This window comes from Erinaceus europaeus, chromosome 8, assembly GCF_950295315.1.
Source record: "Erinaceus europaeus chromosome 8, mEriEur2.1, whole genome shotgun sequence".
Taxonomy (NCBI): Eukaryota; Metazoa; Chordata; class Mammalia; order Eulipotyphla; family Erinaceidae; genus Erinaceus; species Erinaceus europaeus.
In genome coordinates this window covers 15,306,626-15,332,261 of record NC_080169.1, presented here as the reverse complement: position 1 = coordinate 15,332,261, position 25,636 = coordinate 15,306,626, and the positions used below count along the sequence as shown (strand labels likewise).

At 41.8% G+C, this 25,636-nt stretch overlaps 1 protein-coding gene across 3 annotated transcripts in view; it reads right to left on the bottom strand.

Annotated features, from left to right (window-relative positions):
* INTS8 (integrator complex subunit 8) overlaps positions 1–25,636 on the bottom strand; it is a 74,390-nt gene that overhangs the window by 39,478 nt on the left and 9,276 nt on the right. For all 3 annotated transcript variants that reach the window (XR_009551140.1, XM_060195974.1, XM_060195973.1), the window contains exons 6-14: positions 23,768–23,950; positions 21,319–21,426; positions 14,694–14,849; positions 14,280–14,380; positions 13,717–13,858; positions 11,521–11,591; positions 10,680–10,855; positions 6,159–6,292; positions 2,524–2,634 (exon numbers count right to left, since the gene is read on the bottom strand). Coding sequence is in view for 2 of the 3 variants with exons in the window: in XM_060195974.1 (XP_060051957.1) it covers positions 2,524–2,634; positions 6,159–6,292; positions 10,680–10,855; positions 11,521–11,591; positions 13,717–13,858; positions 14,280–14,380; positions 14,694–14,849; positions 21,319–21,426; positions 23,768–23,950 (1,182 nt within the window). In the remaining variant the exon portion in view is untranslated. The remainder of the gene's footprint in view (positions 1–2,523; positions 2,635–6,158; positions 6,293–10,679; positions 10,856–11,520; positions 11,592–13,716; positions 13,859–14,279; positions 14,381–14,693; positions 14,850–21,318; positions 21,427–23,767; positions 23,951–25,636) is intronic.

The window sequence follows — 25,636 nt, the reverse complement described above, 5'->3', positions numbered from 1 at the left end:
TTAATGTTTTACATTCAACAGTAAATACAATAGTTTATACATGCATAACATTCCCCAGTTTCCCATTTAACAATACAACCCCCACAACCTGTTTTTTTTTTAATTTTTTAAAAATCAAGTTTATTTATTTATTGGATAAGAGACAGCCAGAAATCAAGAGGGATTGGGCTGATAGGAAGAGAGAGAGAGAGAGAGAGAGAGACAGGGGGTCAGGTGGTAGCGCAGCAGGTTAAGCGCACATGCTGCAAAGCTCAAGGACCAGCATAAGGATCCCAGTTCGAGCCCCCGGCTCCCCACCTGCAGGGGAGTCCCTTCACAGGTGGTGAAGCAGGTCTGCAGGTGTCTGTCTTTCTCTCCCCCTCTCTGTCTCCCCTCCTTTCTCGATTTCTCTCTGTCCTATCCAGCAACAACAGCAGCAGTGACAACAATAATAGTAATGACAACAAGGGTGACAAGGGCAACAAAATGGGAAAGATGGCCTTCAGGAGCAGTGGATTCATAGTGCAGGCACTGAGCCCCAGCAATAACCCTGGAGGCCAAAATAAATAAATAAATAAATAAATAATAGAGATACCTGCCAACACTGCTTCACCACTCACAAAGCTTTCCCCCTGCAGGTGGGGACCAGGGGCTCTGCTTCACCACTCACAAAGCTTTCTCCCTGCAGGTGGGGACCAGTGGCTCAAATCTGAGCCCTTGCACACTGTAATGTGTGCTCGATCAGGTGTGCCACCACCTGACCCCTGCACACGACCCTATTAAACTATATAACTGCTTATTACACTAAATAAATCAAAGCAGTTCTAATCTAAGACCTTCCCTATACTTCTAATTTTACTAAAGAGGAGTCTTTACCATTGTCTTTCTGCCCATGTTTCCTTCACTCCTGTGTGACGGCAGACCCCTGATAACAGCGAATAATTGGTCATTTAGTGGTTCTGATCATCTTTCAGTTATCTTAGTAGACACACAGAGGTTGTCATAGTTCTGATCGGTTTCTTTAATTGACATTCTCTTGTCCTTAGGCTATAAACATTCTGTCTGACCCCCAGACCCATAATACCACTCTTCATTTCCTAGTATTTTTTATTAGTATTAATATTTGGAGAGGCCAGAGCAGGGCTAAGCTAACTTTGGTCAATTTAGTTCAGGAGTTCTGCCTTCCAAATGGGATCTTGACCTTCATATATCTTTTACTGTACTAATTAGCTGTGTGATTACGCCATCTCGTCACTCAGCGTAGCACTTAAGTCTCCAATTCCCAAGTAGACTGCAAACTCCTTACGTGCAATCACTACAGAGGATAGAGATCAGTGATGAGAGCACAACATGCTTTGCATGTCCGAAGTTCAGTCCTTGACATACGTCCCTCCCCCCAAATAAAATAAGTAAACTTAGGGAATTTTCTCGTTTTCATAGCTTAGGACATAATCTCTCCGAAATTCTAAAGGATAAAATTAACCTTTGGGTCTCCAGATTTCATTTAAAAGACTATAGTGGGAGCCGGGCAGTAGCGCAGCGGGTTAAGTGCATGTGGTGCAAACCACAAGGTCTGGCGTTAAGGATCCCGGTTCAAGCCCCCGGCTCCCCATCTGCAGGGGAGTCCCTTCACAGGTGGTGAAGCAGGTCTGCAGGTGTCTATCTTTCTTTCCCCCTCTGTTTTCCCTTCCTCTCTCCATTTCTCTATGTCCTAACAACAGTGACATCAATAACAACAATAATAACTAAAATAACAAAAGAGAAAATAAATAAATATTTTTTTTAAAAAAAGGCAATAGCAGGAGGCAGGGTAGATAGCATAAGGGGAGACTCTCATGCCTAAAGCTCCTGAGGTCCCAGGTTCAATCCCCTGCACTACAATAAGCCAGAGCTCTGCTCTGCAATGCTTTGGTGTTTCTCTGTGTCTTTTTCTCTCTGCATCTCTCTCAAAAACAAAATAAATAAAATACTTTAAAAAGAATTTTAAAAAGAAAAATATAGGGAGTCGTGCGGTAGAGCAGCAGGTTAAGTGCACGTGGCACAAAATGCAAGGACTGGCATAGGAATCCCGGTTCGAGCCCCTGGTCCCCCACCTGCAGGGGTGTCGCTTCACAGTCGGTGAAGCAGGTCTGCAGGTGTCTATCTTTCTCTCCCCCTCTCTGTCTTCCCCTTCTCTCTCCATTTCTGTCTTAACAACGACGACATCATCATCAACAACAATAACTACTACAACAATGGAAAACAGCAAGGGCAACAAAAGGACTTCATGCTTGAGAGTCCAACACTTTACCCACTGCGCCCACTTTTTTTTTTTTCCCTTAGCAGAGCAATACTTAGTTCTAGCTTATGGTAGAGCTGAGGATTGAACCTGGGAGCTCAGAGCCTCAGGAGTGAAAGCCATTGCAAAACCAATATGCTATCTCCCCAATCCACTAGCACACTTTTCCAAATACCCATAGAGACTGATGTCTGATTTTAAGATGAGTCCTGGCTTTCATGAGAAAATTTATAAATGGTATTTAGTTGATGTACACATTTACTTACCTTAACAGTGCTGCAGTGTAGGCCTTTGGCCATGAGAATGTAAACCAAATCTTTTGTTAAAGTGTCTTTAATTCCCAGGATAACAGTACTATAGACGGAGGGTATTTCCCACTAGAAGAAACAAAAATATGTAAGAACTCATATAGAGAAAGTCAAATCTAGGTCAGAATCTTTCAATAATTTTCAATCATTAAATGTTTTTTTTAGAGAAAGGCAAATGAGAGTCATAACAATCATCAGAATACTCACTACAATGAACCAGCAGTCAATAATTAAATGAATCAGAATTTCCTGAAGGGTTATTTATAAAGAAAAAGATATGGATCAGAAGATAGTTCACCTGATAGTATGCATACTTTACAAGAGTGAGGAGCTGGGTTTACACCCCCAGAAGCATGTACACAGCACCAACGGCAAACCCCATGAATGGTTCTCCCCTTCTCTCTCTGCCTTTCTCTCTTGCTCCCTATCTCCTATCTGAAACCAAAACTAAAATGAAAAAAAGAAAAAAAAATGTGCCATGAGCCATGGATTCATACAGGTACCAGGTAGTTGGAAAAAAAGGGACAGGGCAGTGGCATACCAGGTTAATGGTTCTCCCCTTCTCTCTCCATTTCTCTCTGTCCTATCCAATAAAAATGGAAAAAACAGCCACCAGGAACAGTGAATTCATAGTGCTTGCACCAGGCCCCAGTGATAATCCTGGAGGCAAAAAAATAAAAAGGAGGAAAAACAAACTAGAAATTTTATTATGTATTAATCCATATGATATATATATATTTTTTTAGCCTCCAGGGTTATTGCCAGGGCTCAGTGCCTGTATCATGAATCCACTGCTCCTGGAGACCATTTTTTCCCCTTTTGTTGCCCTTGTTGTTTTATCATTGTTGGGATTATTATTATTGTTGTTATTGTTGTTGTCATTTGATAGGACAGAGAGAAATGGAGAGAGGAGAGGAAGACAGAGGGGGAGAGAAAGATAGACACCTGCAGACCTGCTTCACCACCTGTGAAGCGACTCCCCTGCAGGTGGGGAGCCGGGGGCTCGAACAGGGATCCTTAATGCTAGTACTTGCGCTCCGCGCGCCACGTGCGCTTAACCTGCTGCACTACCACCCGACTCCCTTTTTTAGTATGTATTTATTCCCTTTTGTTGCCCTTGTTTTATTGTTGTAGTTATTATTGTTGTCGTTGGCTAGGACAGAGAAATGGAGAGAGGAGGGGAAGACAGAGAGGGGAGAGAAAGACACCTGCTGACCTGCTTCACCGCCTGTGAAGCGACTCCCCTGCAGGTGGGGAGCCGGGGGCTAGAACTGAGATACTACGGCAGTCCTTGCAATTTGCACCACCTGCGCTTAACCCACTATAGTACTGCCCGACTCCTGATTCTCATAATAATATAATGAAATAGGCACTATAATCCCTTTTTTACAAGTAAGAACACTAAGGCACTAAAACTAAAGTTAAGTAACTGCCCAAGAATCTATGGAGAGTAAGGTTGGACTTCAGTTTCAGACTCAAGCAGTTTGTTTCATAAATGTTAATATTAAGAAAGACCACCTACTGATCAGAGCAATTTCTCAATTCATTCTACATGCTTTGCTAAAGCCCATAAAACACAAAAGAATGGAGCTAGGCAGTGGCACACCTGGTTAAGCACACACGTCACCATGCACAAGGACCCAGGTTCAAGCTCCCGCCCCCACCTGTGGGGGGGAGCTTCACAAGTAGTGAAGAGGGTCTGCAAGTGTCACCTCCCTATCTCCCCTTCCCCTGTATATGGAGGCTTTAGTTTCCCCTGTATATGAAGGCTTCCTCTCTTGTGTTTCTAATTATGCTCCACTGAAATGGTAGTTTAAAAGCTATTCTCATTTGGACGGTCCATGATAGGAAACTTTTCAATAAATCAATTATGAAACAGGCAAAGATATTAGGGAAGCTCTTAATTTTCTTTATTTATTTTGTAGTAGGGCCTCAAGCATGCATGGTTCCACTGTTACTGAGTCAATTTGTTTTTTCATCCAGTTTTTCATTCCTGAGACTGATAGAAAGAGGTACAACACAGCAACAACAACAATAATAATAACCACAACCATTGAAAAACAACAAGGGCAAAAAAAGGGGAAAAAATGGTCTCCAGGAGCAGTGGATTTGTGGTGCAGGCACAGAACCCCGGCAATAACCCTGGAGGCAAAAAAAAAAAAAAAAAGAAAGAGGTGCAACAACACTGCTCTACGACACTGAGGAACTGTCCCAGTGCTATGGTCTTGCTCTGTGGTACCAGTGATCACACTCAAGGCCTCTAGCACAGTAAGGGGACCACTCTACCAGATGAGCTAGCTCCCAATCTCACCTGGGAATTTCAAAAAGAATGTCTAACTTCTAAAATGTTAACTTGTTTCCAAGATGCAGGTTTTAAGCTTCAAGAAAGTATTTAAAAAATAAAATGTAAAAAAACACTCTACGGGAGTCAGGCAGTAGCGCAGCATGTTAAGCGCACATGGCGCAAAGCGCAAGGACCGGCTTAAGGATCCCGGTTCGAGCCCCCGCTCCCCACCAGCAGGGGAGTCGCTTCACAGGCGGTGAAGCAGGTATGCAGGTGTCTGTCTGTCTCTCCCCCTCTCTGTCTTCCCCTCCTCTCTCCATTTCTCTCTGTCCTATCCAACAACGACAACAGCAATAACAACAAGAATAATAACTACAACAATAAAGCAACAAGGGCAACAAAAGGGAATAAATAAATATTAAAAAAAAACACTCTACAACGTACCTAGCAAGTATATGCGAAGCACTGTATATATTGCACGCACATTTAGAGCTATACTTAAAAGTAATGTAGATGCTATAACAAAGGAACGTAAGTTCATTTTATGTCACTCGTTTAACATTTTCTTTCACTTTGTATTTTATCTGTCAAAAGATACTCAAAAATGGAATAATTATCAGGTGAAGGTCCTAAAATTGATGACAAATAAAAGGGGTATTTATTTTAAATAAATAAATCAGTGAACAGTTCTATTAAATTATTTAAGCAGGCCCAAGAAGTATTTAAAGGTAGGACATCTGCTCTAGCATGTGCATGACTCAGGTTCAAGTCCTAGCAACACATGAGTCATCACCATCATCATCATCATCATCATCAGGTTTATTGCTGGGCTCAATGCCAGCACTACAAAGCCACAACTTCAGGCGGCCATTTTTCCTCCCCGACCCCCACCCCTGCTTTTGTTGCTTTTATTAAAACTGGACAGACAGAAATTGAGAGGGGAGGAGAAGATAAGAGAGAAGAGACACCTGCAGACCTGCTTCACCATGTGTGAAGCTTCACCCCTGCAGGTGGGAGTGAGTGCGAGTCCTTGCACATGGTAAGGTGTGCCCTCAGTGGGGTGTACCCCACCCCACCCTGCTAGCCCCACAACACAAGCTTTACAATACTAGGTGCGGTGGTGGTTATCTCTCCTCCGTTTCTGTCTCCACGTTAAAAAAAAAAAAAAAGAAAGAAAGAAAGAAAAAGAAAAAAACAGCCCACTCAGAGCAGAGAACTGCACTTGTGCAAGGTCCCAGCAACACCAAATACATACACATGTAACGAGAAATAAGGATACTTTCTTATCTGCTGGCTACAAAGGGTTTACCTTATTAGACACTGTCCAGAATTGGCGTTCTGAAGTCATACCATGTAATTCAATTAAAATCTGCCGAATCCTCCAGGGATCTACTGACAATATCAGCTGATGCTCCAACTGGCCAATGTTCACACTTGCGGAAGCTAAGGCACAAGAATTTCTACCTCAGTAATGACATAATTCAGTGATAGGATTCAATTATATATATTTGATGAATTCAATATATATAGACAGGCAGAGGGCAGAGCAGTCAGAAGGTTCATCTGATAAAGCATCTATCTTCATCATACAAAAAGTCCTGTATTTGAAACCTGGCAGCAGGGGAAAGCCACAGATAGCAGAACAGTCCTGTCTGTTATGTCTGTCCCTTTCTCTCTCTAATGGGAAGAGAGGGAAATGAAAGAATAAAGTTAGCCCGGGAGTGGTGGAAACACCCATGTATTCCCAGCACTGCAGGGGGAAAAAATGGCGACTTATTAAGAGAAATCTGTGTGTGTTTTAAGTATTATATCTACCTTAAAAAATGGTTCTAAAAGAATAAAAATAAAGACAAAAACAACTGTTCTCATCATTGTAGTCCCAGAGGTGGTGCAGTGCAAAAGACTCTCAAGCATGAGATCCCAAGTTCAAACCCTGGTATTACACATGCCAGTCATACTCTGATTCTCTCTCATAAAATTAATTAATGGGGTAGTGAAATAGCCCATTTGAATCGTGTGCCATTTTGCTATCTACATGACCCTAGTTCAAGTCCAGCCCCACTAAGGTCACCCACACTGGTGCTGCATGTTCTCTCTCTCTCTCCCCCTCCCTCCCTCCCACCCTCCCTTCCTCCTTCCCTCCTACCCTCACCCTCTCCCTCTCTGCCTGTGTATCTCTATAAATAAATAAATAAGGCAGGGCAGTGAACCATGGGGCATGGGGTTGAGGGCACATATTACCATGCACCAGGACCAGGGTTTGAACCCCTGCTCCCCACATTCAAGAGGGAAGCTCCCCTCTCAATTTCTCTATCTTATCAAATAAAATAGAAAGAAAGGATAAGAAAAGAAAAGAGGACTGGGGAGACAGCATAATGGTTATGCAAACGATTATCCTGCCTGAGGCTCTGAGGTCCCAGGTTCAATCCCCCATACCACAATAAGCCAGAGCTGAGCAGGGCTCTGGTCTTTCTCTTTGTAGCACTCGCTCGTTCTCTCTCTCTCTCTCTCTCTCATTAAAAAATAATAAATGGGGGGCCAGGCGGTAGTGCAGCAGGTTAGGTACACCTGGCTTGAAGCATAAGGACTGGCTCAAGAATTCCAGTTTGAGCCCCCGGCTCCCCACCTGCAGGGGAGTCGCTTCACAAGCGGTGAAGCAGGTCTGCAGGTGTCTGTCTTTCGCTCCCCCTCTCTATCTTCCCCTCCTCTCTCAATTTCTCTGTCCTATCCAACAATAACATTAACAATAATAACAACAACAACAGGGGCAACAAAAATGAGAGGGGAAAAATGGCCTCCAGGAGCAGTGGATTTCTGGAGCAGGCACCGAGTCCCGGCAAATATTTTTGGAGGCAAAAATAATTAATTAAAAATAAATAAATATTTTTTTAAAATAGTTCTAATCTTGAGAACTGATTCACTTAATGTAAGTCAATTACACATTTACTTCTTAATGTCCATGTAGATATCCTAACACAATTTGTATTATGTCAGCATTTAACAAAGACAATGAAAATATCAAAGTTAAAGGAGTAGGGCAGTAGCGCAGCACGTTAAACGCACATTGTGCAAAGCGCACGTGACGCAAAGCTCAAGGACCAGCATAACGATCCCAGTTCCAGCCCCTGGCTCCCCACTTACAGGGGAGTCGCTTCATAAGCAGTGAAGGAGGTCTGCAGGTGTCTATCTTTCTCTCCCCCTCTGTCTTCCCCTCCTCTCTCCATTTCTTTTATTTATTATTTTTAAAAATATTTTTTTTATTTATTCCCTTTTGTTGCCCTTGTTGTTTTATTGTTGTCGTTATTAATGATGTCGTTGTTGTTGGATAGGACAGAGAGACATGGAGAGAGGAGGGGAAGACAGAAAGGGGAGAGAAAGTTAAGACACCTGCAGACCTGCTTCACCGCCTGTGAAGCGACTCCCCTGCAGGTGAAGAGCCAGGAGCTCGAACCAGGATCCTTTGGCCGGTCCTTGTGCTTTGGGCCACCTGCGCTTAACCCGCTGCACTACCACCTGACTCCCTTCTCTCCATTTCTTTCTGTCCTATCCAACAAGGACAACATCAATTAACAACAACAATAACTACAACATAAAACAAGGGCAACAAAAGGGAAAATAAATAAAATAAACAGAATCTTAAAAAATAAAAGAAAATATCAAAGTTAAAAACAGTAATCAGTTTAGAATTATGTGGAGTATAGAGGAAAACAGCATACAGTCTCATTTTTTTTTTTAAATTCTTTTTTTAACTTTATTTATTTGTTATAGGATAGAGACAGAGAAATTGAGAGAGAAGGGGTAGATAGAGAGGGGAGAGAAACACAGACACCTGCAGACCTGCTTCACCGCCTGTGAAGCGACTCCCCTGCAGGTGGAGAGCCGGGGGTTCAAACCAGGATCCTGACCAGTCCTTGCGCTTTGCGCCACATGCACTTAACCCGCTGAGCTACCGCCCGACTCCCACAGTCTCCTATTTTTTTAGTATTTTACTTATTTATTTGATAAAGACAAAGAGCAACTGAGAAGGGAAGGGAAGACATGGAGAGAGAAAGAGAAACATCTGCAGTACTGCTTTACCACTTGCAAGCATTCTCCCCTGCAGGTGGGGAATGAGGACAAGAGCCCAGGTCCCTGAGCAATGTGACATCCACACTCAACCAACTCTGCTACCACCCGGACCGCAGTCTCCTATTTTTTAGCATAATGTGTAACAAACCAGGTATAAAATATTAATTCTGAGAAACTCATTAAGAATATAAGTTTCGACAAGTAGAACCTGAACTGGAGTTGGTGTATTGCACCAAAGTAAAAGACTTGGGGGTGGGGGGTGGAGGGTGGGGGGAGAGTACAGGTCCTGAAAAAGGATGACAGAGGACCTGGTGGGGGCTGTATTGCTATGTGGAAAACTGAGAAATATTATGCATGTACAAACCATTGTATTCACTGTCAAATGTAAAAAATTAATCCCCCAATAAAGAAAGAAAAAAAAAAGAATATGGGTTTTCCAAAGGATGAAAAAGAAGAGGAGACAGTGCCCTACCAGAGAACCAATGATGGATAAAACTCCCATTAATACCACAGCAATGATAAAACAACAAGGGCAACAAAAGGGGAAAAAAATAGCCTCCAGGAGCAGTGGATTCATCAGAGCCCCAGCAATAACCCTGGAGGCAAGAAAAAATAAATAAATAAAACTCACTTTCCTGAACAGTTTTTAATAATGCTTTTCCAGTGTTTAAGATATATGAATGGGGCAGAGGTAGATAGCATAATGGTTATGCAAAGAGACTCTCATGCCTGAGGCTCCAAAGTCCCAGGTTCAATCCCCTGCACCACCAAAAGCCAAAGAAGCTAAGCAGTGTTCTGGTAAAAATAAAGAAACAAAAAAAGATATATGAATGTTCTGTTCCTTTACAACCAGATAGTCAACCAGTTTAAGTCTAGTGAAGTCCAAAGCTGCTAAAATTTTAATGTTTGTTTAACCTGAGGTATGAGACTTATGCTTCTAATTAGTGGAACAACACTGCATTTTTTTTTTTTGTTCCTTCTCCAGGGTTATTGCTGGGCTCAGTGCCTGCACCATGAATCCACCGCTCCTGGAGGCCATTTTTCCCCCCCTTTTGTTGCCCTTGTTGTAGCTTCGTTGTGGTTATTATTATTGCCCTTGTTGACGCAATTCGTTGTTGGATAGGACAGAGAGAAATGGAGAGAGGAGGGGAAGACAGAGAGGGGGAGAGAAAGACAGACACCTGCAGACCTGCTTCACCGCCTGTGAAGCGACTCCCCTGCAGGTGGGGAGCCGGGGGCTCGAACCGGGATCTTTACGCCGGTCCCTGTGCTTTGCGCCACATGCGCTTAACCCACTGCGCCACCGCCCAACCCCCACAACATTGCATTTTGAACATACACTTGTTAGACCTAAAAAATGAAAGAAAATCATTCAAAGATAAGGGAAATCACAATTTTGTCGAAGCTGAATGGTTAGTCAGTGGTGTTGTGAAATACATGGAAATCCGCGTGTAATTTTGGTCTCAGTGTCTTGTAGCATTCTCATGCCACACTCCTCTACCTTTCCCTCTAAGATCACACCAGCAGCAGTTACTGTGTCTACATTCCTTGCTAAAATCTTCTGTGCATCTCAGGCCTCGCTGTTCTCTATTAACCACAAACTCAGCAGAATCCCAGGGCCTAACTGCTCTGACAAAAGATGTGATGACGGAAGACATGCACTTCACAGCACACAACACATAACCTAAACAAAAAGGAAGACACTTTCAAACAGACTAAGGGACAAGATGTGGCATTTCAGAGAACAAACCAAACAGCCCACCTGGAATATCATAAAATGAAGTCACAGGTTTGATGCACAGATTCACTCGAGGGGATCTCTTCCGCATCTGATCAACAAGCAGCTTTCGCTCTTCGTCTTTCAACAATGTAATGAAAAGCTCGTGTGAAGAGATCATGAAGACATACTGCAGATCTTCCAAGCCCAGACACACATTTCTGGATCAGTAAGAAAAAGAACATAACAAAAGTGTTTGTTAGTGGGACAAACAACAATAATAATAAAATAAAGCATAAAAAAAAAAAAGAAGACCATTTCATAAACGACGTAAAAAAGATTTGACATAGATTTTAGAATTTCTTTGGTCACTGTTTAAAACTGCAACACCAGTGTCATGATAAATGAAAAAGAGCAATTGTTAGTATTCCAAATCTGTGTGGTTACATAGCTATAATTGGTTCTTAAATGCTAGCCAACATCTGGTTGTTGTAAGATACACAGGGCAGGGAGTCGGGCAGTAGAGCAGCGGGTTAAGTGCAGATGGCGCAAAGCGCAAGGACAGGCCTAAGGATCCTGGTTCGAGCCCCTGGCTCCCCACCTGCAGGGGAGTCACTTCACTAGCAGTGAAGTAGGTCTGCAGGTGTCTGTCTTTCTCTCCCCCTCTCTGTCTTCCCCTCCTCTCTCCATTTCTCTCTGTCCTATCCAACAATGATGACAACAATAAAACAATAAGGGCAACAAAAATGAATAAATAAATAAATAAAATATTTTTTAAAGGTAGTTTTTTTAAAAAAAATACACAGGGAAAATACAAAAGCAGAAGTGAAAAAGATGTTTTCCTCACAAAAGTTCACAATTAAGGGAGAAGAGGGGGAGTACTTACTTCAGAAAAGCAGCCATGTTTTCTTTCAAAGAATCAGAAGCTTTTTCTAAATTTATTGATCTTGAACAAACCTAGGAAATCAAGTAGTTTTCAAATTTAAATGAGTACTTCAAAACTACAAATGCTTGTCTGAAAAGTTTTAATTTAAAAACCTAAATTTCCTCTTAGAACCATATGAAATCCCTGTGAAGTAATGCTGATGATGAGATCAAAGATTCGGACACCATTAAGGGGAGAAGTAGATGCGCCCACGTTAATAATAGCAGGGCTTGCATATAGGGAGTAATAACCTGTCTATGATGCTGAGCAGTTAACCCAAGATATAGAAAGTATGTTTCCAAACTATATAAAGTGATAAACTTTTAAGAACCAGTAACTTTTATAAGAAAAATGACATCCTGGGGCTGGGTGGCAGTGCACCTGATTGAGTGCACGCACCCCTGGTCCTCACCTGCAGGGGAAAATTTTGTGAGTAGTGAAGCAGGGCTGCAGGTGTCTGTCTCTCTCCCTCCCCTCTCAATTTCTGGCCGTCTCTATCCAATAAATAAAGAAAGACAATTAAAAAAAACTTTATTTAAAAATAAAAGTGAGCCGTGTAAGGATCCCAGTTCAAGCCCCGGCTCCCCACCTGCAGGGGAGTCGCTTCACAGGCAGTGAAGCAGGTCTGCAGGTATCTTATCTATCTTTCTCTCCCCCTCTCTGTCTTTACCTCCTCTCTCCATTTCTCTCTGTCCTATCCAATAATGATGACATCAATAACAACAATAATAGTAACTACAACAATAAAAAAGGGAATAAATAAATATTTAAGAAATAAAAATAGGGTGTCGGGCGATAGCACAGTAGGTTAAGTACAGGTGGTGCAAAACTCAAGGACCGGTGTACTGATCCTGGTTCGAGGCCCCGACTCCCCACCTGGAGGAGAGTCGCTTCACAGGCGGTGAAGCAGGTCTGCAGGTGTCTGTCTATCTTTTTCTCCTCCTGTCTTCCCCTTCTCTCTCCATATCTTTCTGTACTATCCAACAATGACATCAATAACAACAATAACTACAACAATAAAACAACAAGGGCAACAAAAGGGAATAAATAAATAATAAAATATTTTTTTAAAAAAATAAAATAACATAAAAATTAAATAAATAAATAAATAAATAAAAGTGAGATCCCTTTCAAGGTCCTCTCCAGGACCTTGCCCTCACTATAAAGCAGCAATGGTAGAGTCAGCACCTGAAAGATCACTGATCAGTTTAAAGTAAGATCATAAAATAAAAAGGGCAGTCAGGAAGATGGCACAGCAGGCAAAGAGCTGAACTTGGCAAGCAAGAGGTCAAGATTTCAAACTGATGTTCTGACTCTCTCAGTAATACATAAATCTTTTGGGGCTTGGGCAGTAGCGTAGTGGGTTAAGCGCAGGTGGTACAAAGCACAAGGACCAGTTCAAGCCCTCAGCTCCCCACCCGCAGGGGAGTCACTTCACAGCACTGAAGCAGGTCTGCAGGTGTCTTTCTCTCCCCTCTCTGTCTTAACCCCCCTCTCTCCATTTCTCTCTGTCCTAACAATGACGACATCAGTAACAACAATAACTACAATAACAATAAAAAACAACAAGGGCAACAAAAGGGAAAATAAATATAATTTTTTTTTTTTTTCCTCCTCCAGGGTTATTGCTGGGCTCGGTGCCTGCACCATGAATCCACCGCTCCTGGAGGCCATTTTTTTTTCCCCCCTTTTGCTGCCCTTGTTGTAGCTTCATTGTGGTCATTATTATTGCCCTTGTTGACGCAATTCGTTGTTGGATAGGACAGAGAGAAATGGAGAGAGGAGGGGAAGACAGAGAGGGGGAGAGAAAGTTAGACACCTGCAGACCTGCTTCACCGCCTGTGAAGCGACTCCCCTGCAGGTGGGGAGCCAGGGGCTCGAACCGGGATCTTTACGCAGGTCCCTGCGCTTTGCGCCACATGTGCTTAACCCACTGCGCCACCGCCCGACCCCCAAATATAAATTTAAAAAAAAAAATACCTTTTAAGACATCAAATAAAAAGTAAAGACATGCTTTGTTTCAATTAGAGTGAAGCTCAGCTCCGGCTTATGGTGGCGCTAGGGGCTGAGTCTTGGTCTCTTGGAACTTCAGACGTGGAAGTCTTTGCACAACCATCATGCTAGCTCCCCAGCCCAAAAGGGGGGAAAATTCCTTACCTCAAGGAGAAAGTCGATTTTCTCTTTATTGGGCTTAAGAAACAGTTGGTTGAACTGAATACTGATTGTTCTACCTCCTAATATATCATGGACTGTGTTACAGGCACAGATTTTAAAACAGACTTCATCTAGAACTTCATTTCTGTAGAAAACAAAAGTAGGTTATCATATTTATTAACCATGAAAGAAAAGTATGTATTATAAAACTGAATTCACAGGGAGTTGTCAGTACTCTTGAAAGGTAAGGTTTTATGATATTTAAATAGAGCAGTAAATACCCTTTGGCTGGGGAAAATAGAACACGAAGGTTTTCAATTTTCCCAGAACAATTCAGTTACAAATTAGACAATAGAACAGAATCCTGCTATATTGGATTTTCACTATAAGCAGTTTTCAAACAGTTCTGGTGGACAATACAGGGTTCCTCTAGCTATGATTTCCCAGACAGTAACAACAGAGAAAGTACAAACTTGGAGCTAATTCAGAAGCGTATTTCTGAGAAACAGGAAATACATGCTTATGCTTTTACTCAAATATCAAAAAGTAAATTTCAAATTACTTACCCCTGTTGAGCTTTCTGAAGAAGTTGTCTTAATACTGACTGCCGGAACTGGACAGGTAAACTGAAGACTAAGTTATCTTCAATGAAGATCTTTATTACCTCCTAGAACACAAAAAATTACATCCATCTCAACAATTACGGCAGTTTCTGTGCACCAAACCATCTTTACTTAATGGAAAACACGAGAGTCACAAAGTCTTATTAACAAAACTTTTTTCTAAAATGTTTAAAGTGGAAATAAATAAATACACTATTTCTGAAAGAATCTTATAAAATGTTGTAATTACTAACACTATTGTATAGGCCAATCTGACAGCTTAATAAATAGCAATGACAGGATTTGAACACAGTTTTGTCTGGTTTCCAGAAAGTGTTCTTTTTTACTACACCACTGCACCACACTAAGACATCGTACCTGATAACTGCCAGATCTCAAACAAATATGAACTTGACTGTATGGAGTCAACTGTTGAGATGTACTGTCAGAAGAAGGTACAAGAACATCACATGCTTGACAATAGCCCGCTAACCGCTTTTCATCTATGGTACAATGAAGAGATAATGAACCTATCTGTAAAGTAAGAAGTACATATCATTATACATACATGTAAGTAAAAACAGTAGTTCCACTTAGTGCATTTTAACAGTCAAGAAAATATGAATGGGAAATTCAAGGATGGAAGAAGGACCATATAAAGTGAAATGATTACAGGTTCAGAGCAGTATCAGCAAACTACTGCATGCAGACCAAATCCCACCTATAGCTTGTTTTTGTACAGCCCGAGTTAATAGTTAATAAAGTTATACAGAAAAAACAAAATACAACAATACAACAAAAACTGTGTATGAACCCTCAGAGCCTCAGATATCTACTATCTTGCCCTTTACAAAATTTTGCTAACACTTAGTTCAGCATTTGCAAGGCATCATACGTAAGATGTACATTATCATAGTGCTCGGTAGATATGACAATGAAGACTCATTAACAAGGGGCCAGGCTGTGGCAAAGGCGGTTAAACGCACACATTACCATGCACAAGGACCCAGGTTAGAGCCCCTGCTGCCCACCTTCACGTGGGGTACTTCATGTGCGGTAAAGTATGTTTGCAGGCGTCTTCCTCTCCCCCCCACCTATCTCATTTTCTCTCAATCCTATCAAAACATAAAATGAAAGAAAGGAAGAGAGAGAGGAAGAGGAAGAGGGAGAGAGGAGAGGAAGGAAGGGAAGAAGGAAGGATGGGAGGGAGGGAAGGAGGGATAGAGTTAGGTAAGGAGGGAGGGAAAAAACAAAAAATGGCCACCAGGAGCAGTGGATTCATAATGCTGGCACCAAGCCCCAGAGATGACCCTGGTGGGGGAGAGGAAAAAACAAACAAACACCTAATTAACAAGGAGTAAATGCTGTTAAAAAACCAGCTGACCCACCAATGTGTCCCAGAGCTCAGCTTCCCCAGAGACCCACCCTACTAGGGAAAGAGAGAGGCAGACTGGGAGTATGGACCGACCAGTCAACGCCCATGTTCAGCGGGGAAGCAATGACAGAAGCCAGACCTTCCACCTTCTGCAACCCACAATGACCCTGGGTCCATGCTCCCAGAGGGATGGAGAATGGAAAAGCTATCAGGGGAGGGGTGGGATATGGAGATTGGGTGGTGGGAAATGTATGGAGTTGTACCCCTCCTACCCTATGGTTTTGTTAATTAATCCTTTCTTAAATTAAAAAAAAAAAAAACAGCTGAAAACATTTTAATACACACATATATACTTGGCAAAAAATTAAACTGAAAGAACAAAGGAAACTTGGTGCTCATTAATTGAAACAGATAGAAATGCTCCTATCGGGAGTCAGGCAGTAGCGCAGTGGGTTAAGCGCACATGGTGAAAAGCGCAAGGATGGGTATAAGGATTCTGGTTCGAGCCCCGGCTCCCCATTTGCAGGGGAGTGGCTTCACAAGTGGTAAAGAAAGTCTTCAGGTATCTATCCTTCTCTCCCCCTCTGTCTTCCCCTCCTCTCTTCATTTCTCTCTGTCCTATCCAACAACAACATCAATAACTACAACATTAAAACAAGGGCAACAAAAGGGAATAAATAAATAAATAAATATTAAAAAAATAATAAATGCTCCCATCATAAATTTGGTTTTTTCATTTCTTTTTAAATGTAAGCTTCAAATTACTATTTGAAATGAAATGCCATTATATAAGGAATCGGATCAATTCTGTCATCATCATAAGCCAGAACTGAACAGTGCTCTGTTTAAATAAAAATTAAATAAAATAAGATAAAATAAAATAGAAGTCGGATTACTTCCCCAAGCAAAGTAAACTGGAGGTACTCAAAAAAATCTAGAATAAATTTAATCTCTTAGCACATTTCATTGATTTTTTAAATTTATTTTTTATTTCTTTATTTTTATATTACAGAATTACATGTCAACAGGGGTTTGAATCCACACCATTCCCACCACCTCAGTTCTGAATCATCAATTTTTCAAAAGGAGACCAGAGTGAAACTTTTCTAGGCAACCACAAACACAAAAACCTACTTATACACTTTGCAATTTAACTATGCATCATAAAAGGAAAAATGTAAGTGATAAATACATGAAAATGTTTATCCTTAGTAGGAACTTTCCATTTTAGTGATAAAAAAACAATTTAAAAATACTGTATCAAGCTAGCAATTAAAAATAAACTTACTGATGTGAATAGCCTCCAAGATGTACCTGAAAAGCAAATCTGGTTGCATATGCTACAGCCTTGAAGAAAAAAAACTAAAAACAAATAACCACCGCCCTGGTGATCCTACTTGCTAGGATTTCATTTAAATTCATCTTAATCTGAACAAAAATCTGAGCTTGTGGATACAACTATTGCAGTTATACAATAAAATTAGAGTGAACAGCATAACTGCACAAATATTAGGAAATTGATTCAAATGACAGTATGGATGATACAATTAAAATACCACTTCAGGGAGTCCTGCGGTAGCGCAGCGGGTTAAGCGCACATGGCACAAAGCATAAGGACCGGCATAAGGATCCCGATTCAAGCCCCTGGCTCCCACCTGCAGGGGAGCCGCTTCACAGGTAGTGAAGCAGGTCTGCAGGTGTCTGTCTTTCTCTCCCCCTCTCTGTCTTCCCCTCCTCTCTCCATTTCTCTCTGTTCTATCCAACAACAATGACAGCAATAATAACTACAGCAAGAAAACAACTAGGGCAACAAAAGGGAATAAATTAATTTAAAAAAATACCACTTCAAAGATTTAACTAAGATAAAATATACCTCACTGAAAAGTAACAAGTACCTTAGCATACCCAAGGACCAAGATTTGAGCCCTGGCAGATATCCCATAGGAGTACTATGAGCAGTACCAGAGAAGCTCCTTGAATGGTGGAGTGGTGCTGTGTTAACTCTCTTCCCCTTTCTCCTCTTATTTTCTCTAAAAAATATAATAAGTAAATAAACTGGTCCTGAGAAGCTACCCAGTGGTACTGCAAAAGATGTGAGCCATGAGTTCATTCCTCAACACTGAATTTTAAAATGCAAAACACAAAAGCAAAAAAATAAATAAACAATGGGGGGGTCGGGCAGTAGCACACTGGGTTAAGCGCAGGTGGCGCAAAGCACAAGGACTGGCTCAAGGATCCCAGTTTGAGCCCCTAGTTCCCCACCTGCAGGGGAGTCGCTTCACAGGTGGTGAAACAGGTCTGCAGGTGTCTATCTTTCTCTCTCCCTCTCTGTCTTCCCCTCCTCTCTGTCCTATCCAACAACGGTATCAATAACAACAATACTACAACAATAAAAAACAAGGACATGAAAAGGGAGAATAAATAAATATAAAAATTAAAGTAAATAAACAAACAATGGCTGCAGAATAGCTCTGCTGGTAGACCACTTGAGTGACGTGAAGACCTTGATTCAATCCCTGGTGCCCCATGTACCAAAACGGGGCTCTGACACACCTTTTTCTCACATGATACTCTCTCATGTGCAACAATTTGTCAAAATATATATATATTTAACAGTATATATGGTATAAATTTGACTGCAAACAGAGGACTAAAAAACTGGAATAAATGATCCAGGAGGTGGTGCAGTGAGTGGATAAAGCATTAGACTCTCAAGCGTGAGGTCCTGAGTTCAATCCCCGGCAGCACATGTACCAGAGTGATGTCTGGTTCTTTCTCTCCGTCCTCCTATTTTTTCTCATTAACAAGTAAATAGAATCTTTTTTAAAAAATGGAGTAAATTAGGCTAATGAGAAAGAGTGCTTTGTAATCTTTATGCAAAGAGACTCTCATGCCTGAGGCTCTAAAGTCCCAGGTTCAATCCCCTGCACCATCAGAGCTGAGACATCTGCTGTGCAACTCAGGCATCAAAGTTCCACATCCTCGAGGAAACACTCACGAAAGACATGTCTCTGTTATCTGATTACTGTAAAAAATGGTGACTAATCCCTAGCACTGCAAAAACAGTATCATCTGTTTTCCATCTACACCATGCCTCGGCCTCGTGTGAGCTTAATGTGCAGCTTGGCGATACGAGAATCCGGCATGAAGCCCAGCCAGTCTATCTTGGCGTTACTCTCGATCGCACTCTGTCATTTCACGAACATCTCATAAAAACTGCAGCAAAGGTGGGCGCGAGGAATCACATCATTGCAAGACTGGCCAGCTCCTCATGGGGCGCGAGCGCTTCCACACTACGATCATCATCTCTGGCATTATGCTATTCCACTGCAGAATACTGTGCCCCAGTATGGTTCCGTAGCCCCCATGTCCACTTGGTCGATTCCAAATTATATTCCTCCATGAGGATAATTTCTGGAACCATCCGTTCCACCCCGGTTCCATGGCTGCCAGTTCTTAGCAACATCCCCCCGCCAGATATTCGTCGGGATGCGGCATCATCTAAGTTCATTTCCCACGTCTACGCTCGACCGGACCTGCCAATATACGCGGATATCTTCGCCCACCCTGTCCAACGCTTGACGTCTCGTCACCCAATCTGGTCCCCTACGCCTACACTGAACTTCTCTGTTCCAGACTCTTGGAAACAGAGCTGGCAGTCAGCTGAGGTAAAGAACAAACACCTCATCACAGACCCCTTGCAAGTGTCAACCCGGCTTTGACCTAGCACGTTATGATTGGGCCCTCCTCAATCGCTATCGAACAGGCCATGGCCGGTGCGCCGCTATGTTCCATCGCTGGGGAGCCAGAGACGACCCGAACTGCCCCTGCGGCTCCAGACAGACTATGACCCACATAGTCAACGACTGCCACCTCTCCAGATTCAAAGGAGGTCTCGAAACTTTACATCAGGTTCAACCTGACGCTGTTGACTGGCTATGGAAGAAGGGCAAACACTAGAAGAAGAATCAGAGCTGAGCAGTGATCTAGTTAAAAAAAAAAAAAAAAGTGTTCCGGGAGATGATGCAGTGGAAAATGCATTGGTCTCTCAAGCATGAGGTCCTGAGTTCAATCCCTAGCAACACATATAACAGAGTAACTTCTTTTTTTTTTTTTTTTTTTAACTTTTTGTTTTTATTTTTAAACTTTTCAAATATTTATTTATTTTCCCTTTTGTTGCCTTTTTTTTTAAATTGTTGTTGTAGTTATTATTGTTGTTATTGATGTCATTGTTGGATAGGACAGAGAGAAGTGGAGAGAGGAGGGGAAGACAGAGAGGAGGAGAGAAAGATAGACACCTGCAGACCTGCTTCACCGCCTGTGAAGCGACTCCCCTGCAGGTGGGAAGCCGTGGGCTCGATCCAGTAACCTTATGCCGGACAGTCCTTGTGCTTTGTGCCACGTGCACTTAACCCACACTGCTACCGCCCGACCCCCCAGAGTGACTTCTGGTTCTCTCTATCTCTCCTCCTATCTTTCTCATTAATAAATAAATATTTAAAAAATAAAAGAAAAAGTGCTTTCCAATTTTTTAAAAAGATTTCATTTATCTGTTAGTGAGAAATATGTGAGGAGAGAGAGAGAAAGAACCAGACATCACTCTGGTACATGTGCTACCGGGGATTGAACTCAAGACCTCCTGATTGAGAGTACCATACTTAATCCATTGCACCATCACTTGGACCACACTTTCCAATTTTTTAAGAACATGTTAAATTGCCCAAACGCAACAAGGGCAACAAAAAGGAAATACTTTTTTTTTTTAATTGCCCAAATGCACTATATTGGACATTTACTGCCTGTTTTTGTTGTTGTTGTTGTTGTTGTTGTTGTTGTTTTAACCAATGCCTCCCACACAAATACATCTGAGTGGTCTCTGAAGCCCAAATTTTCATTCATTACCTTTATTTATTTTAGATTTATTTCTTTAAAAGATTTTATTATTATTATTATTTTATTTTTCCCTTTTGTTGCTCGTTTTATTATTGTAGTTATTGATGTCGTTGTTGTTGGATAGGACAGAGAGAAATGGAGAGAGGAGGGGAAGACAGAGGGGGAGAGAAAGATAGACACCTGCAGACCTGCTTCACCGCCTGTAAAGCGAGTCCTCCCCTGCAGGTGAGGAGTCGGGGTCTCGAACCGGGATCCTTAATGCCGGTTCTTGTGCTTTGTGCCACATGCACTTAACCCCACTGCGCTCCACCTGACTCCCTTAGATTTATTTATAAGAAAGAGGAGAAAGAAAAGAGCTAGCACATTACTATAGCACATGCTACCAGGAGTAGAAGTTGGGGCCCCACTGTTGAAAGTCCATTATGACACCCACTGCAGCAGGTCACCGTTAATTATTTTTTTGAAGGAGAAACAGAGATACACACACACACACACACACACACACACACACACACACACACCTGCGTAGGCCCATTCCACAGTTTCCCAGCGCCATCCCTGGTACTCCCCTGCCATCTGGGGCTTCCACCCAGAGCTTTACACAGGGGGAGACACATATTCTACAACCCCACTTTTAATTGTTTGTTTTTTCTTTATGACAAAGATTAAAGCCAAAAAAAGACATCAGAACTTGTAAAAGACTAGACAAATTGTGCCTATTATAACTGTGCTTACCTCTGCAATCAATTCTTTGGTTCTAAAAAACTTTTCTCTTGCATTTTCGTAGGCAGCCGCATTTGTAGAGCCTTGCTGGAAGTATGCTGCTCCCAAATCATAACACACCTAAAAGGCAACGGGTACCAAGGTGCTTAGTGATTTCTCATGTTCTTAGAATGAAAGAACTCAATGAGCAGTGAAGCAATCAGGTTCCCAGTCTCAGCAACTAAAAACGACTCTAACTTAAGCAAAAAGTACCCATCTATAACTATTATCTCTATCTATATATACAAGTACGGTCTGTGTGGCCTACAGAATTATCAGGAAAGTAATAGAATCTGGCCTGAAAAGAAAAGGGGTATTATGTTCACTGTTGTTGTTCTAAGTAGAGTGGAGCCTATCATTCACACCGCACTCACTTGCCAGCACCAGGTTCCAATAAGCCAATCTCTCTAAAATAAACTTAGCTGCCAAAACGTGTGACAGGTGTGCCTTCAAGGAGGATATAGCTAGTGAGAGCTGATTTTTTGGAGACATTTCTGTTCTATTAAAAGAAGCAGGGCCAGGCAGTGGTGCAGCTGGTTAAGCACACACATTTTATTACAGGACACAAGGACCAAACACACATATAAAGCATATGCATTATACTTGCATATAATTCCCCTTTGCATACAAAAAGAGTGGAAGATATCAAAATGATATTTACAACTATCACTATACTATACTCCACTAAAATGAGTTTTCAACTCAGTACAGAATTTTAACTCTAATTATAAAATTATCAATAGATTAAAGAACAAATTTGTGGGGGTCAGGCAGTAGCGCAGCAGGTTAAGCGCACGTGGCGCAAAGCGCAGGGACCGGCGTAAGGATCCTGGGACCGGCGTAAGGATCCTGGTTCCAGTCCCCGGCTCCCCACCTGCAGGGGAGTCGCTTCACAAACAGTGAAGCAGGTCTGCAGGTGTCTATCTTTCTCTCCCCCTCTCTGTCTTCCTCTCCTCTCTCCATTTTTCTCTGTCCTATCCAACAACGATGACATCAATAACAACAACAATAACTATAACAATAAAACAACAAGGGCAACAAAAGGGAGTAATTTTTTTTTAATGCACTTTAAACATTATTGTGCAGCAGTTTACTACTAATTTTCCATTCAAAAAAACAATGACTATGACTCAACTATCACTGTAAAAACAGACTCTGACAGTATCAAAGTTTACCTAGAACATCTAGTTGGTATAAAGAGTTTTGTTTTTCAGGTCACATCACCCATCCAACTGTGAAAATCCAAAGTGTTGCAAATAACAGACTCCCATGATTTCAAAATACAACTGTACCCAAAATCCTCCTCTGTGCAAATTCCATCTCCTGTATTTAAAGAGACTCCCAAGTGACAGTTTGCCAGTTGTCCTCCTCCTCATCGCATTCTCCTCCTCCTACAGTGACATTTATCTCATAGGGTCTTTGAAATAAAAAAAATTGCCCCTCATGCCTGAGGCTCCAAAGTCCCAGGGTCAGTCCCCTGTACCACTATAAGCCAGAGCTGAGCAGTGCTCTGGTTACACAGGCTCCTATGCTAAATATGGGCCCCAGATCAAATCAATGGGGTTTGCAGTTTACAACATTTATATTTTTTTTTCCATATTTGGGAGTGACTCTCTTCCCTGATCCAGCTTTCTAGTTCTATTTCCAACTCTGACACCATCTCCCCAGACAATACCTTTAGCCCACCTGCATGTTAGCTGTCGGGCTCAGGCAAAAACTAGTAAAGTCATGGGCCCCTTGGAAAATACCTAAAACAGACCTATAGCTTTTTCCAAAATGGAGACCCTAAATCTCATCTGCTATACTCTTACTTTTAGATTCCTGATTTTTTTTTTTTTTTTGCCTCCAGGGTTATTGCTAGGACTCGGTGCCGACACTGAGAATCAATCCACTGCTCCTGGAGGCTATTTTTCCCCCTATTTATGTTGCCCTTGTTGCTCTTGTTATCATCGTTATTGTTGTTATTAATGCCATTGTTGTTGGAGACAGAGAGAAATGGCACAGTGTGAATAAAGTATTGGACTCTCATGCATGAGGTGCGGAGTTCAATCCCCAGCGGCACATGTACCAGAGTGCTATCTGGTTCTTCCTCTATCTCTCTCTCTCTCTCTCTGCCTATCATTCTTCATGAATAAATAAATAAAATCTTTAAAAAAAAAAAAAAAAAAGAATAGGAGGGCTTCCAATGGAGGGGATGTGACACGAAACTCTGGTTGTGGGAACTGTACCCTTCTTATCCTATGGTCTTGTTGATCATTATTAAATATATATCGTAACAACAAGGGCAACAAAAGGGAAAAAAATGGCCTCCAGGAGCAGTGGATTCATGGTGCAGGCACCGAGACCCAGCAATAACCCTGGAAGCAGAAAAAAAAGAAAAAGAAAAAAAAACAAAACACTGACGAAGTAGTGAAACAAGTACCTGGCACTGCATCTCCTCAGTTCTGATTTTCAGTCCCACAGTGGAACTCTCAGTTTCTCCATTTACCATGCCTGGTTCCATGGCCAGTAAGTCCAGTGTTCTCATCGTGTGGACATAAAGGTCTTTGTTTAGTTTAAGGGCTGCTTCAAGCACCAATATAGAATCAGAAGCTTGTTCTTTTATCTATAAGAATTGAATAAACAAACTGTTAAAAGTATAAAAATGGCAACAGTTAACTGGATTCACCAAACAATTACAAATAGAACATTTAACAACTAGTATACTAAAGTTAAAAAAGTTCCACATGGGAAGAGTAAAATTATGTTTGCTGAACTAAACTTCTGTTTAAAAGAAAATCAATGGTCCGGGAGGTGGCTCAGTGATAAGGCTTTGGACTCTCAAGCATGAGGTCCTGAGTTCGATCCCCGGCAACACATGTGCCAGAGTGATGTCTGGTTCTTTCTCTCTCCTCCTATCTTTCTCGTTAATAAATAAATAAAATCTTTTTTTAAAAAAGAAAAAAGAAAAAGAAAGTACATCAGTGAAGTCCAACTATTAAATTAGAAAAGGCAAACTCAGGAGTCAGGCAGTAGCGCAGCAGGTTAAGCGCATGGCGCAAAGCACAAGGACCGGAGTAAGGATCCCGGTTCAAGCCCCTGGCTCCCCACTTGCAGGGGAGTCGCTTCACAGGCAGTGAAGCAGGTCTAGGGGTGTCTTTCTCTCCCCCTGTCTTCCCTTCCTCTCTCCATTTCTGTCTATCCTATCCAACAACGACAATAACAACAACTACAACAATAAAACAAGGGCAACAAAAGGGAAAATAAATATTTTTATTTTTTTTATTTTTATTTTTTTTAAAAGTACAGTCACCTCCTCAGTGTTTTATTTTATTTTATTTTATTTATTTATTCCCTTTTGTCACCCTTGTTTTTATTGTGGTAGTTATCATTGCTGTTGTTGGATAGGACAGAGAGAAATTGAGAGAAGAGGGGAAGACAGAGAGGGGGAGAGAAAGACACCTGCAGATCTGCTTCACCGCTTGTGAAGCGACTCCCCTGCAGGGGAGTCGTGGCTCGAACCGGGATCCTTATGCCCATGCGTGTGCTTTGCGCCACCTGCGCTTAACCCGCTGCGCTACAGCCCGACTCCCAATAAATAAATATTAAAAAAAAGAAAAGGCACACTTGGAGAAGATAATTTGTCTATTTCCATAGGAAAGAAAAGGGGATGAAAAAGTTTTATAGATTTGTACCATTCTTTTTTTGTTGTTGTTACCAGTGCACTGCTCCAGCTTCAGGCATAAGAGACTTTTTGCATAACCAGAACATTCTTTCTCCCAACCATCAATTTTTTTTTTAAGATCCATTTATTAACATAGAAAACCAGAGTATTAATCCCTGGCACATATGGTACAAGGGATTTAACTCGAAGCCTCCCCTCTAAGTCTTTCTCATCTTTTCACTGATTCATGCAAACTTATCTCCATGTTTCAATGTGCCATCCACTTTATTGGGCACCAGAAAGCAAAATGAGAAAGATGTGGGTTTCCACTTCCACGTTCAAGCAGCACAGTGATCTAACACAGAGACAAGTTCTTACCTTCCCCCTCCTTTCTTAACCCCCACATTTCCCACTATCGGTCACACATTTGGTATTAAAAGTGTGACAGAGATAAATCTAATCTTTTTTCCTGCAGAGTCAGGACCTCAAGCATGTGCAATTCTACCACTTGCAGGCAGATTCTTTTCAACCAGATAAAGAGAAAAAGAGGAGAAGGTTAAGATAGCACAGCGCCAGAGCTGCTGCTGGGGCACTCTACTCCCAGGATGTGCACAGCGCCAGAGCTGCTGCTGGGGCACTCTACTCCCA